At 47.1% G+C, this 13,466-nt stretch overlaps 1 protein-coding gene across 1 annotated transcript in view; it reads right to left on the bottom strand.

The window, feature by feature from the left end:
* TMEM41A (transmembrane protein 41A) overlaps positions 1–13,466 on the bottom strand; it is a 41,977-nt gene that overhangs the window by 11,883 nt on the left and 16,628 nt on the right. The window contains exons 2-3 of the mRNA XM_077272128.1: positions 8,540–8,693; positions 3,406–3,567 (exon numbers count right to left, since the gene is read on the bottom strand). Coding sequence (XP_077128243.1) covers positions 3,406–3,567; positions 8,540–8,693 — 316 coding nt within the window. The remainder of the gene's footprint in view (positions 1–3,405; positions 3,568–8,539; positions 8,694–13,466) is intronic.

Here is a 13,466-nt window from a genome sequence, read left to right as displayed (position 1 = left end):
TGATAATCATGTGGTTCCCTGAAGGTTTTTTGACTAGGAAAAGGCGAGAATAATGGCCCCTGCCTATCTCCTGTTGAAGTACTGGAGAAATTACCCCGGCCTGGAGTAAATCCTGAAGATCCGATAGTAATGAGTCCCAGGAACGTAGATTTTGTACGGATGTAATCCTTAGGCCACGTTCACACTTTGCGGCCTGCTCTGCGGGTTAATCCCGCAGCGGAATTGATAAATCTGCAGGGCAAAACCGCTGCGGTTATCCCTGCAGATTTATCGCGGTTTGTTCCGCGGTTTCCGCTGCGGGTTTCCGCCTATACTATTGATGCTGCATATGCAGCAATATGCAGCATCAATAGTAATGTAAAAATTAATAAAAATTGGTTATACTCACCCTCCGATGTCCGGATCTCCTCGGTGCTGCAGGCGGCTGTGCCGACAAGGACCTTCATGACGTCACGGTCATGTGACCGCGGCGTCATCACGGTCATGTGACCGCGACGTCACCACAGGTCCTGCTCGCACAGCAACTGAGACCGGACGCCGCGGGCACCGCTGAGAGGTGAGTATAGCATCATTTTTTATTTTAATTCTTTTTTTTACACCAAAATATGGTTCCCAGGGCCTGGAGGAGAGTCTCCTCTCCTCCACCCCGGGTACCATCTGCACATTATCCGCTTAACTTCCCGCAACGTGGGCACAGCTCCATGCGGAAAGTGAGCAGATCAATGCATTTCTATGGGTGCAGAATCGCTGCGATTCTGCACCAAGAAGTGACATGCTCCTTCTTTTTTTCCGCAGAAAAGCCGCGCGGCTTTTTCCGCGGAAATCCGCAGTGTGGGCACAGCGGGTTTTGTTTTCCATAGGGTAACATTGTACTGTTCCCTGCATGGAAAACTGCTGCGGATCCGCAGTGTCAAATCCGCCGCGGATCCGCGGCAAAACCCGCAAAGTGTGAACGTAGCCTTAGACATTGAGGGAGAGGACTCTCAAATTCCAGCTTTAAGGCCATGCCGAATGGTACGGAGAACTCACTGGTTTGTGGAGATGGACCGCCGCTGGTAGAGGAAGTTCGAGAGTCGACCCCCGACGGGCCGAGAGTAGTCACTGTTTATCAGGAGTTTGTTGGTGGTGGGGGACAAGGATATTCTTGCCCTTACACCCTTTGGGATAGCTCCAAAGGCCTGTTTTGCCTTTCCCCTTATATTCTTTCTGAGAGGACTGATCCCTGGAGGAACGAAAAAAACATTTCTTAGGGTTTCTCTGCTCTGGGAGAGCTTTCTTTTTGTCAGTAGCCTTCTCTAAGATGTCATCGAGGGCCGGACCAAAAACATAGTGACCCTGATAAGAAATGGTGCAAAGTTTAGCTTTAGACGTAATCTACCCACTCCAGGATTTCAGCCACAGAGCCCCCCTAGCAGAGTTGGAGAGGACTGCAGATTTAGCTGCTACGCAAACAGATTCTGCCGAAGTGTCGGCGAGGAAACTTGTCGCTTTTTGGAGAAGTGGAAGGGATTCCAGAATCTCCTCCCTAGAGGTTCCCAGGGTAAGGTGAACCTCAAGGGTACAAAGCCAGTGGAACAGTGACCTAGCAACCCAGATGGAAGCCACTTTTGTCTTTAGGTTAGTGGAGGTATCCCAGGATCTCCTTAATAAACTTTCAATCTTGCAATTCATGGGATCCCTAAGTTGGGAAGAATCCTCCTGTAGGAGGGAGGACGCTGGGCTCTGCAGAGGCAGAAAGGGGGGTTTTGTCGCTGTCCATGGTCTGTCCGTCCGCAGTCACACAGAAACAGACAGTGGGCCTTACCTGGCAGCGTCCCCCGACCAGGATTAAATAATCGAGGTCTCAGCATTGGTCAGTCTCGTGCTCCTCCTCTCCCAGGTTGGCAGGTTGGTAAATAGGTGGGAGGGTGGGGAACGCCCCATGTGGCAGTAGATCCTGCGATACAGAGGCTATAGGGCGCGCGTGCGTTCCATGCTGGAATGAACAGGAAGCAAACCGGAAGTTCGGGATGACGTCACTTCCTATGCACACGTACCGCAGAATCTGCCAGCAAAGAGGAGAGAAGGAAGCCGGGGAGCTGCGAGAGGACCCCGGCGCACGTCACTGCCCAGCTTTATCCGCGGAGGAGGCGCAGAAGGGGCGGGAAAGGGGGTTCCGAGTCACATGAAGGCCATGGAGACGGGAGCAGCTATAGCAGGAGGAGAGCAGAGCCCCCGACCCAGGCTGCCTGGCCGGAGGTAAGAAAGGATGGGTGCTCCCGATCGCCGGCCATAGCAGCACCACCAGAGAACCTCTTTGTGCCCCATAGGGGACAGGAAAAACACTGGTGATCGCAGAAAGGGGAGGATATTTAACCTCTTTGTGTTTCCTGTCCCCCATTAGGGCGGGGAGACATGCTCCGATGCTGCTGTCATGGAAGGTGACTGGAGAAAAAAGGCAAGAACAGAATACTCAGAGGAGCAGCAGGAATAAGATGAGAGCAAAAAACTGGCCACTTTAGACTTGGTGACAGGTCTGCTATAATTGTGGGTCCAAGCAGTTGTGTGTATATACATACATTATAAAAACACAACATTTGATATTCACCTATTGGGTTGGTGCTACTCCTCTGCATTGCACCCCCTCGACGTTCTGCTGAACATCCGGTGTGAGAATCATGTGAGAGCTGCAGTCAATCAGCTACCATTGAACAGCTGCAGTACTTTCCACTGGATGCTGATAACGAAGGTCCAGCAAAGGACACAATTTTGAGCACAGAGGAGAGTCTCTGGTCCAGGAGCGGGTGTCAATTTTTTTCTACCTTCCTCAGCCAATTAATAAGGGGTTGTCCAGTAGTGAATAACCCATTTAACAGTGATATTTTCAACAGTCCGATCTTTTATCCAGCACATTCATCTAATAATGGTAACGATTGCAAAAAATGTATCCCCCTAACCCCCAAATTAACTGGCAGTGAAATATATATTTGAAGGTGACCACAAAGATTCAAAATTTTGCTAGAAAACCCAATTGCCAAAGACATCCAAATCAATGTCATTAGCAATTTAATAATGAAAATACATGTGACAATATGATTAGATGCCTCTCACACAGCCAAACCAGATCTCACACTTTGCACTGACGAGGGGCAGTACCCCAAAACAGTGTCTGCAAATTGAGATTTTGGCTATTATCCTAAGTCATGTGACAAGGATCGTTAGAGGATCGATATTGACTTGTAGGATTACCACTTCCTATAGGTGGCGCTAGAGTTCTAGTCGTTTTCCTCTCTGAAGAGACAATTCTCAATATGATTGCTCACATGTGGTATAAAAATTAATAGACAATTAAATGGAATAAAAGAAAAAAAAGGGTGACATCAAGGATATAAAAAAAGAAATCCAATCAGGTAATGAGACAGGGACCTTATTCTGCATCATGGAGATCTTCTCAGGGAAGTACATGGTTAAAATCTGCTTGCCAAATGCTTGAGACAGCAAGTAACAGAATGTGGCACCAATGGACGTCAGTGTACAGCAAAGAAACAGTCCCATCCATGGGCCAAATAACGCTCCACCTAGCAGGTTCTGGAAAGGAACAAAGGGTTAAACTATTAAATAAGTAGTCACAGTACAATAAACGCAAGCCAATATTATATTACAGTCTCATTGTTGTAAATGGGATCCCAACCCTTTGCAAAGCTATTTATTTTGGAAGGACTGATAACCATCTAAAGTGTATGGGGGTATCCAGGAAAGAAGGATTGGACTGGCTAGGTTTCAACATGCCCAATCCTTTTGTTCTAAAGAGAGATAATTTGACAGCTGCATATTTGCCTCTTAAGGCCCCGTCTCACATAGCGAGATCGCTGCTGAGTCACAAGTTTTGTGACGCAACAGCGACCTCAGTAGCGATCTCGCTATGTGTGACACGTACCAGCGACCAGGCCCCTGCTGTGAGATCGCTGGTCATGTCGGAATGGCCTGGACCATTTTTTGGTCGTTGAGGTCCCGCTGACATCGCTGAATCGGTGTGTGTGACACCGATCCAGCGATGTCTTCACTGGTAACCAGGGTAAACATCGGGTTACTAAGCGCAGAGCCGCGCTTAGTAACCTGATGTTTACCCTGGTTACCAAAAAAAACAAACAGTACATACTCACCATCTGATGTCCGTCAGGTCCCTTGCCGTCTGCTTCCTGCTCTGACTGAGTGCCGCCGTACAGTGAGAGCACAGCACAGCAGTGACGTCACTGCTGTGCTGTGCTCTCACTGTACGGCGGCTCAGTCAGAGCAGGAAGCAGACGGCAAGGGACCTGACGGACATCAGATGGTGAGTATGTACTGTTTGTTTTTTTTGGTAACCAGGGTAAACATCGGGTTACTAAGCGCGGCCCTGCGCTTAGTAACCCGATGTTTACCCTGGTTACCCGGGTGCTGCAGGGGGACTTCGGCATCGTTGAAGACAGTTTCAACGATGCCGAAGTCGTTCCCCTGATCGTTGGTCGCTGGAGAGAGCTGTCTGTGTGACAGCTCCCCAGCGACCACACAGCGACTTACCAACGATCACGGCCAGGTCGTATCGCTGGTCGTAATCGTTGGTAAATCGCTATGTGTGCCGGGGCCTTTAGAATACAAGAACGCACAGCCAAGCAGAGGGTGCAACTACACGGGGGTCCAGAGAAACAATAGTTGGACAAACATTTGTCTATCAAATGGTGTGTGACCATCATAACTACACACAGTTGCCAGTGAAAAGATGTTTGAAAAATCATGCAGCAGTAAAGGAGTCATATGGTAAATGGTATTTAACTATTTTGTGTGGTATGACTATGCTTACAAAATTCAAGATTGAAAATTGCTAATTTTTCTAAATTTTTGGCAAATTTCAGATATTTTCATACAGCTCTGTCAAAAATTAAAGGGAACCTGTCACCCCCAAAATCGATGGCGAGGTAAGCTCACCGTCATCAGGGGCTTATCTACAGCATTCTGTAATGCTGTAGATAAGCCCCCGATGTTACCTGAAAGATGAGAAAAAGACATTAGATTATACTCACCCAGGGGCGGTCCGGTCCGATGGGTGTCTCGGGTCCGCTCCAGCGCCTCTCATCTTCATTCCATGACGACCTCTTCTGGTCTTCATGCCGCGGCGTGAAGACCAGAAGAGGACATCATGGAATGAAGATAGGAGGCGCTGGAGCGGACCCGAGACACCCATCGGACCGGACCGCCCCTGGGTGAGTATAATCTAATGTCTTTTTCTCCTCTTTCAGGTAAAGGTACCTTCACACGAAGCGACGCTGCAGCGATAGCGACAACGATGCCGATCGCTGCAGCGTCGCTGTTTGATCGCTGGGGAGCTGTCACACAGACCGCTCTCCAGCGACCAACGATGCCGAGGTCCCTGGGTAACCAGGGTAAACATCGGGTTACTAAGTGCAGGGCCGCGCTTAGTAACCCGATGTTTACCCTGGTTACCAGCGTAAAAGTAAAAAAAACAAACACTACATACTCACCTGCGCGTCCCCCAGCGTCTGCTTCCTGTACTGTGTGAGCGCCGGCCCTAACAGCAGAGCGGTGACGTCACCGCTGTGCTGTTAGGGCCGGAGCTCAGTCAGTGTCAGGAAGCAGACGCTGGGGGACGCGAATGTAAGTATGTACTGTTTTTTTTTTTTTTACTTTTACGCTGGTAACCAGGGTAAACATCGGGTTACTAAGCGCGGCCCTGCGCTTAGTAACCCGATGTTTACCCTGGTTACCAGTGTAAAACATCGCTGGTATCGTTGCTTTTGCTTTCAAACACAACGATACACGGCGATCGGACGACCAAATAAAGTTCTGGACTTTATTCAGCGACCAGCGACATCACAGCAGGATCCTGATCGCTGCTGCGTGTCAAACTAAACGATATCGCTAGCGAGGACGCTGCAACGTCACGGATCGCTAGCGATATCGTTACAAAGTCGTTTCGTGTGAAGGTACCTTAACATCGGGGGCTTATCTACAGCATTACAGAATGCTGTAGATAAGCCCCTGATGACGACGAGCTTACCTCATCATCGATTTTGGGGGTGACAGGTTCTCTTTAAGAGACTACCACATCAAATCCCTGTCATGACCAGCCCAATCTCCACACCTGAACCCCATTGAAAACCTCTGGAATGTAATCAAGAGGAAGATGGATAGTCACAAGCCATCAAACAAGGAAGATCTGCTTACATTTTTGCTCCAGGAGCAGTGTGAAAGACTGGTGGAAAGCATGCCAAGACGCATGAAAGCTGTGATTAAAAATCATGGTTATGCCACAAAATATTGATTTCTGAACTCTTCCAGAGATAAATAATAATAATAATAATTTTATTTATATAGTGCCAACATACACTGCGTGCAGAGTTATTAGGAAAGTTGTATTTTAGAGGATTATTTTTATTATTGATCAACAACTATATTTTCAATCAACCCAAAAGACTCAGAAATATCAAAGCTTAATATTTTTGGAAGTTGGAGTGGGGTTTTTAGATTTGGCTATCTTAGGAGGATATCTGTTTGCACAGGTAACTATTACTGTGCAGAATTATTAGGCAACTTAATAAATACCAAATATATTCCCATCTCACTTGTTTATTTTCACCAGGTAAACCAATATAACTGCACAAAATTTAGAAATAAACATTTATGACATGCAAAAACAAACCCCCTAAAAATTAGTGACCAATATAGCCACCTTTCTTTATAATGACACTCAGCAGCCTTCCATCCATAGATTCTGTCAGTTACTTGACCGGTTTACGATGAACATTGCGTGCAGCAGCCACCACAGCCTCCCAGACACTGTTCCGAGAGATGTACTGTTTTCCCTCCCTGTAGATAGCATATTTTATGAGGGACCACAGGTTCTCTATGGGGTTCAGATCAGGTGAACAAGGGAGCCATGTCATTATTTTTTCTTCTTTGAGACCTTTACTGGCCAGCCACACTGTGGAGTAGTTGGAGGCATGTGATGGAGCATTGTCCGGCATGAAAATCATGTTTTTCTTGAACGATAGCGACTTCTTCCTGTACCACTGCTTGAAGAAGTTGTCTTACAGAAACTGGGAGTTGAGCTTCACTCCATCCTCAACCCGAAAAGGTCCCACAAGTTCATCTTTGATGATACCGGCCCATACCAGTACCCCACCTCCACCTTGCTGGCGTCTGAGTCGGAGTGGAGCTCTCTGCCCTTTACTGATCCAGCCCCTTGTCCATCCATCTGGCCCATCAAGAGTCACTCTCATTTTATCAGTCCATAAAACATTTGAAAAGTCAGTCTTAAGATATTTCTTGGCCCAGTCTTGACATTTTATCTTACGTTTCTTGTTCAAAGGTGGTTGTTTTTCAGCCTTCCATACCTTGGCCATGTCCCTGAGTATCGCACACCTTGCGCTTTTTGTTACACCGGTAACGTTGCAGCTCTGAAATATGGCAAAACTGGTGGCAAATGGCATCTTGGCAGCTTCACGCTTGATTTTCCTCAATTCATGGGTAGTTATTTTGCGCCTTTTTTGCCCAACACGCTTCTTGCCACCCTGTTGGCTATTTGCCACGAAACACTTGATTGTTTGGTGATCACGCTTCAAATGTTTGGCAATTTCAACACTGCTACATCCCTCTGCAAGACATCTCACAAATCTGGACTTTTCAGAGCCCGTCAAATCTCTCTTCTGACCCATTTTGTCAAAGGGAAGGAAGTTGCCTAATAATTACGCACACCTTATATAGGGTGTTGATGTCATTAGATATCACCCCTCCTCATTACAGAGATGCACATCACCTGATTTACTTAATTGGTAGTTGGCTCTCAAGCCTGAACAGCTCGGAGTAGGACAACATGTATACAAAGTATCATGTGATCAAAATACAACTTGCCTAATAATTCTGCACGCAGTGTATTCCGCAGCACTTTACATTATAAAGGGGATTTGTACAGACAATAGATATTACAGCATAACAAAAAGGGCCCTGCTCGCAAGCTTACAATTTCTAAATGATTATGAACTTGTTTTCTTTGCAATATTTGAGGTCTGAAAGCACTGGGCTTATTTTTGGTAATTTTGACCATTTCTCCTTTTCAGAAAAAAAATTCAAAATGTATTGATTGGAAATTCAGAGACATGTTGTCAGAAGTTTATAGAATAAAAGAACAAAAAATTACATTTTACTCAAAAATATACCTATAAAGAGAAAAATCAGACAAACTGAACATTTTGCAGTGGTCTCTTAATTTTTGCCAGAGCTGTATATAAATGTAAACCATATCGACCCAATCTTACCACTAACAAAGTACACTGTGTGATGGAAACACAATCTGAGAATGACTGGGATACTTAGAAACTTTCCAAACATATAACAACATATTCTGACACGTTAGATTTGAAAAATTGGGCTCTGCCAGGAAGATCAAAACTGGCTTTGGTGGTAAGGAGCTACAATGCCAGCCTGTGTATTACAGTACTGAAAAAAGAAAGATAGATACCAGTAAGTGGAGGATTTATGGTAATAAATCTGATATTTCACCTACCAGAAAGCTGGATCCTGGGATGGCGAAGGTCTGCTTATACAAGTATGCGCTACAGAACAGGAGGGTGACATATGACTGGTGCTCCCTCTTATAGTCCTGCAAGAAGTCGGCCAATTCACGAAGCTCATCTAGATCTGAAGGAAACACCAAAGACCTGAAAGACAGAAAGTACAGCGTGAGAAGGCAATGTGCTCAGCAGACATGATGGCAGCACCACTACTGGGCAAAAAGCAAGACATGATGTGTAGATCCCAAATAAAAGTTTAATTTTCCATTTTACTCTTTTCACTGAGGAAATAGTTTCCTCATATAAATGTTGAAAACAACCTAGTGTTGTACGGTGAAAAAAAACCCTGTATATGTACTTCAGCAAAGAATGTGTCCCTGATAACAGCCTGACATTGCCAGCAATGGCAGGACAGTGGCACCGCGTATAAGGCCTTCAATAGTAACCGTTTTAGTTTTTATTTCATAAACCAGTAGTACACATGAAATAAGGTATATTACAAAATTGCCTATCAGAGAAAATGGCTTATTTCTCCTCCTGGGCTGATTTTTCACTCTGAATTCATGGCTGAAACATGTAAAATCTGTTTTCAGTGAATCCAGATTTACTCATCACTGAGATAGATGACAGTTGCTGCTTGTAAAGTTCTATGGAGATGGGAGGGGGTAAGAGGAGGTGGGAGGAGCTACAGGCAGACACAGACATGCTGCTGCAACTCCTGAAATGACAGTTACAGTTCCCCATAGAACGTTATGAGCACCAACGGCCATCTCCTATCTTATTAAAGGGAGAATCTGGATTCATAGGAAGTTGAATAAAATCTTGATCTAGAGAAAACCACTTTTTTCCTATATGTAAATGAGCTGTTAAGATCTATGAGCCGGACACTGATCTCCCTGAGAATCGGCCTCCAGAGATTATTTTAAATAAAAAGGGAGCAATACCAGTGTGAGACATGTCATGACTGACAGTCTGCTCTCCTAATCTACATGTGTCACACTGCAGTGCGCAGGCGCCGGGAAAGGTCAGGGAGGCCCAGCGCCTGCAGTACTTTGCTCTGCCCTCAACAGTGCAGATAAGTACGCCTGTGCAGGAGCGCGATGCCGGGGAGCCATGAAGCAAGCAGGAAGGCCGCATCGCACGAAGATTGTAGGCGCCAAACCAGGACCTGCGACACCCATTGGACCAGACCGTCCCGCAGGTGAGTATAATAAAACTTATTTTTTTCTCTTACAGGTCAGATCGGGGGCTTATCTACAGCATTATAGAATGCTGTAGATAAGCCCTGAAAGGTGATGGCGGTATCTTATATCGGCCAAACCTGGTGACAGGTTCCCTTTAATTTACAATAAGCTCTGGAGGCAGATTCTCATGGAGATCACACCCGATCCTTCTCTCTTCTGACATAATCTGGCAAAGGAGGAACAAAAAGTACCACTATAGTATATTAACTGGTCAGCTGGTCTGGCTGGCATTGGCCAGTTCATGCCACATAAATCTAATGTGTACAGGGGCTTTATGTTTACGCCTGCCAAATTTGCATGCTTGAAAGCCAAGGAGTATTTTCCTACTATCTCTGTGTAAAGGTGCAAAGGATTCACATTAGGATAACCACAATTGAATGGAGAAATCTATTAACTTCTCCATGCAGAATCTGCAGGAATGAGTGGCAAGTAGAAAGCCGTTCACATACACGGGGTACAGATTGCCCTGCACAATTTGGTGCTGAATCCATGCCAAAAACTAAACCAAAAGAATCTAATGGATTTATTTGCATTTTTACATTTTACTTGGTAGCGTAGTGTAGATGGCAAAATAAGTGGATGCACAGCCGTGTAAAATTAGAGTGCAACACAAGTATTGGAAACAATAGAAAAAAAAGCAAAAAAAAAGACCGAACTCATGACCATGTGCACACCTGTAGTGTAGTAGTGTAGACGGCTGTGCTATTCTTCCAGCCAAAAACGATGACAATATGATGGAACATAAGCGAAGTGAAGCCATGTCTCGTCTAAGAAATTACACAGAAATCAGGGGAAACCATTTCTATACATTTTCTTGCAGGTATAGGGTTGTGTGGCTGCTGTAGTAATTTAGTCTATATTGACCCGAGCTCTGGGCACAGTCTATGTTGGGCACCGTTTATCTCTTTCCCATATGTAGCGCCCCCACTGCCGCAGGGCCGAGGGGTACCCGGTACCGGGCCTCTGAGTCTCTGCTCTGGGGTTGTCACGGTGGCTAGACCCGGTCCGTGACCCTGCTGTGGGGCGTACAATAAAGGTGGTGGTATAAGATGATGTTATGGTGCAGTGTAATGCCGGTCGCAGTTAATAACGAAGACACCAGGTTGCAGTCTCTTTACCTCTTTACTGAAGGCTTCAGGTGTCCAATCCAGGGCACTGTTAACCGGGCTGTCTGAGACCGGCCGGTCCGAAGGCACATCAGGAGTCCCCTTCACAGGTGGGAATCAGTGTCTATCTTCTAGCGCCTATGTGTTGTAGTCCTTCCCTGCTGAGCACCCCGGGATAGTCCTCACAACTGCTTCTGTCTGTCTCTGATGCTCGTTCTCTCTGTCCTCCAGATGATATGGCTAGGACGCACCCGTATGACGGGGTAGGCCTGGAGTTCTTCCGGGACTCTAGAGTCGCCCCTCTCCCACAGCTGCCTCCGTTGTCTGCTTAGGTGTTTTAGTGAGACAGCCAACCTATAATTGGCTGTCCGGCCGTGGTTTGAAGTAATGCTTGTAGTCCCTTACTTGCTCGGCGTTCCGGCCACCGACTGTTGCCCCTCAGAAGGATGTTGCCTCGATCTTACAGCACGACTCCCTCTGGTTCTATCACTTCTTTGCTGTATCCCCCGTTGCTCACTGGTTTGTGCTATTCTTAGAAGTCTGCCAGGATCCCATCCCTGACAGGTCCTCTCCCTAGCTCTCCCCAGTGACTTCTCTCTGTCTTCCTGTCCAACCCCCAGTTTTACCAGAGTGTGAGGAGTGGCCTACTAGATAGAACCACCCCCCCTGGTGGCCGGAGTGTGAAGTGTAGTGTGAGTGTTACCTGGTCAGAGAAACTCCTTTAGTGCAATCAGACGTAACATCACTCCCCTTAGTGGCAGAGCAACATTACTGCAACGACCAGGACTCTGGGGCGCTGCACTCCCCCCCCGGTTAAATCCAGTACTCCCGGACTGGGAAAACAAGAACAACATTACATGTTAACAGAAAACACACAAAATTTTTGAAATATCTTAAACAATTAAACATAGCAGTGCTTCCCTTTATGGGAGGTGAGGACTCTTGAACGTTGCGAAAGTTAGGTCATGCACAGTTTATGACTCTCAGTTCAGTGGTTGAAACAGCGGGGACCCCGGGTAAACAAAGGGGTCCCCTTTTAGAAGTTTTTGGAGCAATTCACCGTCCATTGCTCTATTGTCCATTTTAAACCCTGTAACAAAAGATATATACACAAACATTTTCAACTAAATAGCAGCCCTCACTAATACCTCCAAGTTTTGTAGTGGAGGGGGGTTTGATTCTGAGTGCTGCGTGTGGACCTTCGCAGCGCAGTGGTCGCTATTGACCTAGCAGGGCCCGCTATGCTTGCTACCGCTGGTGTAGTGCACTGTCTTCTGGCTACACTTCTAGTGAGTCTGGGTAGCACTGGCAGGCTAGAGCTCTCAGGGCTGCTGCTACCAACAGTGGGTACGACAGATTCGCCGATAGCAGAGGGAGGACCTGCCGGTTCAACGGTTGGCATGGCATCTTCAGGTCGGATCTGCTGAGCTTGCTGAGGCTGCGGGACCGGATGATCTGGTACCACCATTGTTTCTGGTGGGTCCGGCTGTTGGAACATTAGAACAGGTACCACGATGGCCTGATTTATCTGAGTCCAGGACTGGGGAAAATCACCAAGGACAGTGTGGATCATCTTCTCCTCTTCCACAGGCGGGGAGATTCCTGGAGCCGTTTCCCTCTCTCTCAATTTATCAGGGCAGATCTTAAGGTGATCCCTGGATATCGCTGTCGAGGTCTCCCCTCCGTCCTTGCTGATGAGACAGACCTTCGTGTTGTCGAAATCAGATGGCAGGATGGTATACGGTTCCGCTTCCCATTGGTCATCGAGCTTGTGTAGTCTCCTCTTTCGTTTGAGTACTTGCTCACCAGGTGACAGGGGAATCGCAGGAGCATGCTGGTTGTAATCCCTTTCTTGTTTTTGCCTAGCCTGGGCGAGACTTCTCTCCACGCACTCCTGTACTTGGCGGTACCTTGGCTGCCTTTCTGTATCCCATTCTGCATCCGGTGAGGTATCTTCGGGGACTAGGACCCCCATGTCTAGATCAACGGGTAACTGGCTAGACCTTCCTCACATCAGGTACGCTGGAGTGCAATTGGTGGAATTTACTGGGATGTGGTTGTATATATCCACCAAGTCAGGCAACTTTGTCGGCCACAGGTTCCGTTCCTCCACGGGCAAGGTCTTCAATAAGTCGATCACCACTTGGTTCATCTTTTCGCACATCCCATTGGCTTGGGGATGGTACGGTGTGGTTCTGATCTTCTTACACCCGTACAGTTGACAGAATTCTTGGAACACTTCTGCTTCGAATGCTGGTCCCTGATCGGTCAGTACCTTCTCCGGGTAGCCATGGGGCCTACAAAAGTACTGCTGGAAGGCCTTGGCAGCAGTCCTGGCCGTTAGATCCTTGACAGGCACAACCACCAAAAATCTGGAGTAGTGGTCTACGATGGTAAGAGCGTAGATATAGCCTGACCGGCTAGGTGTCAGCTTCACATGATCCAGTGCAACCAGTTCGAGCGGCCGTTTGGTGATGATAGGCCGCAGGGGAGCTCGTTGGCTGCCACGGTCCTTCCTGCGTAGGCTACATGGACCGCACTCCCGACACCACTTCTCAATGGCTCTCTTC

The sequence above is a fragment of the Ranitomeya variabilis genome, chromosome 7 (genome assembly GCF_051348905.1).
Source record: "Ranitomeya variabilis isolate aRanVar5 chromosome 7, aRanVar5.hap1, whole genome shotgun sequence".
Classification (NCBI taxonomy): domain Eukaryota; kingdom Metazoa; phylum Chordata; class Amphibia; order Anura; family Dendrobatidae; genus Ranitomeya; species Ranitomeya variabilis.
Note: the sequence above shows the minus strand (reverse complement) of the source record. Positions and strands in the feature narration are given on the sequence as shown.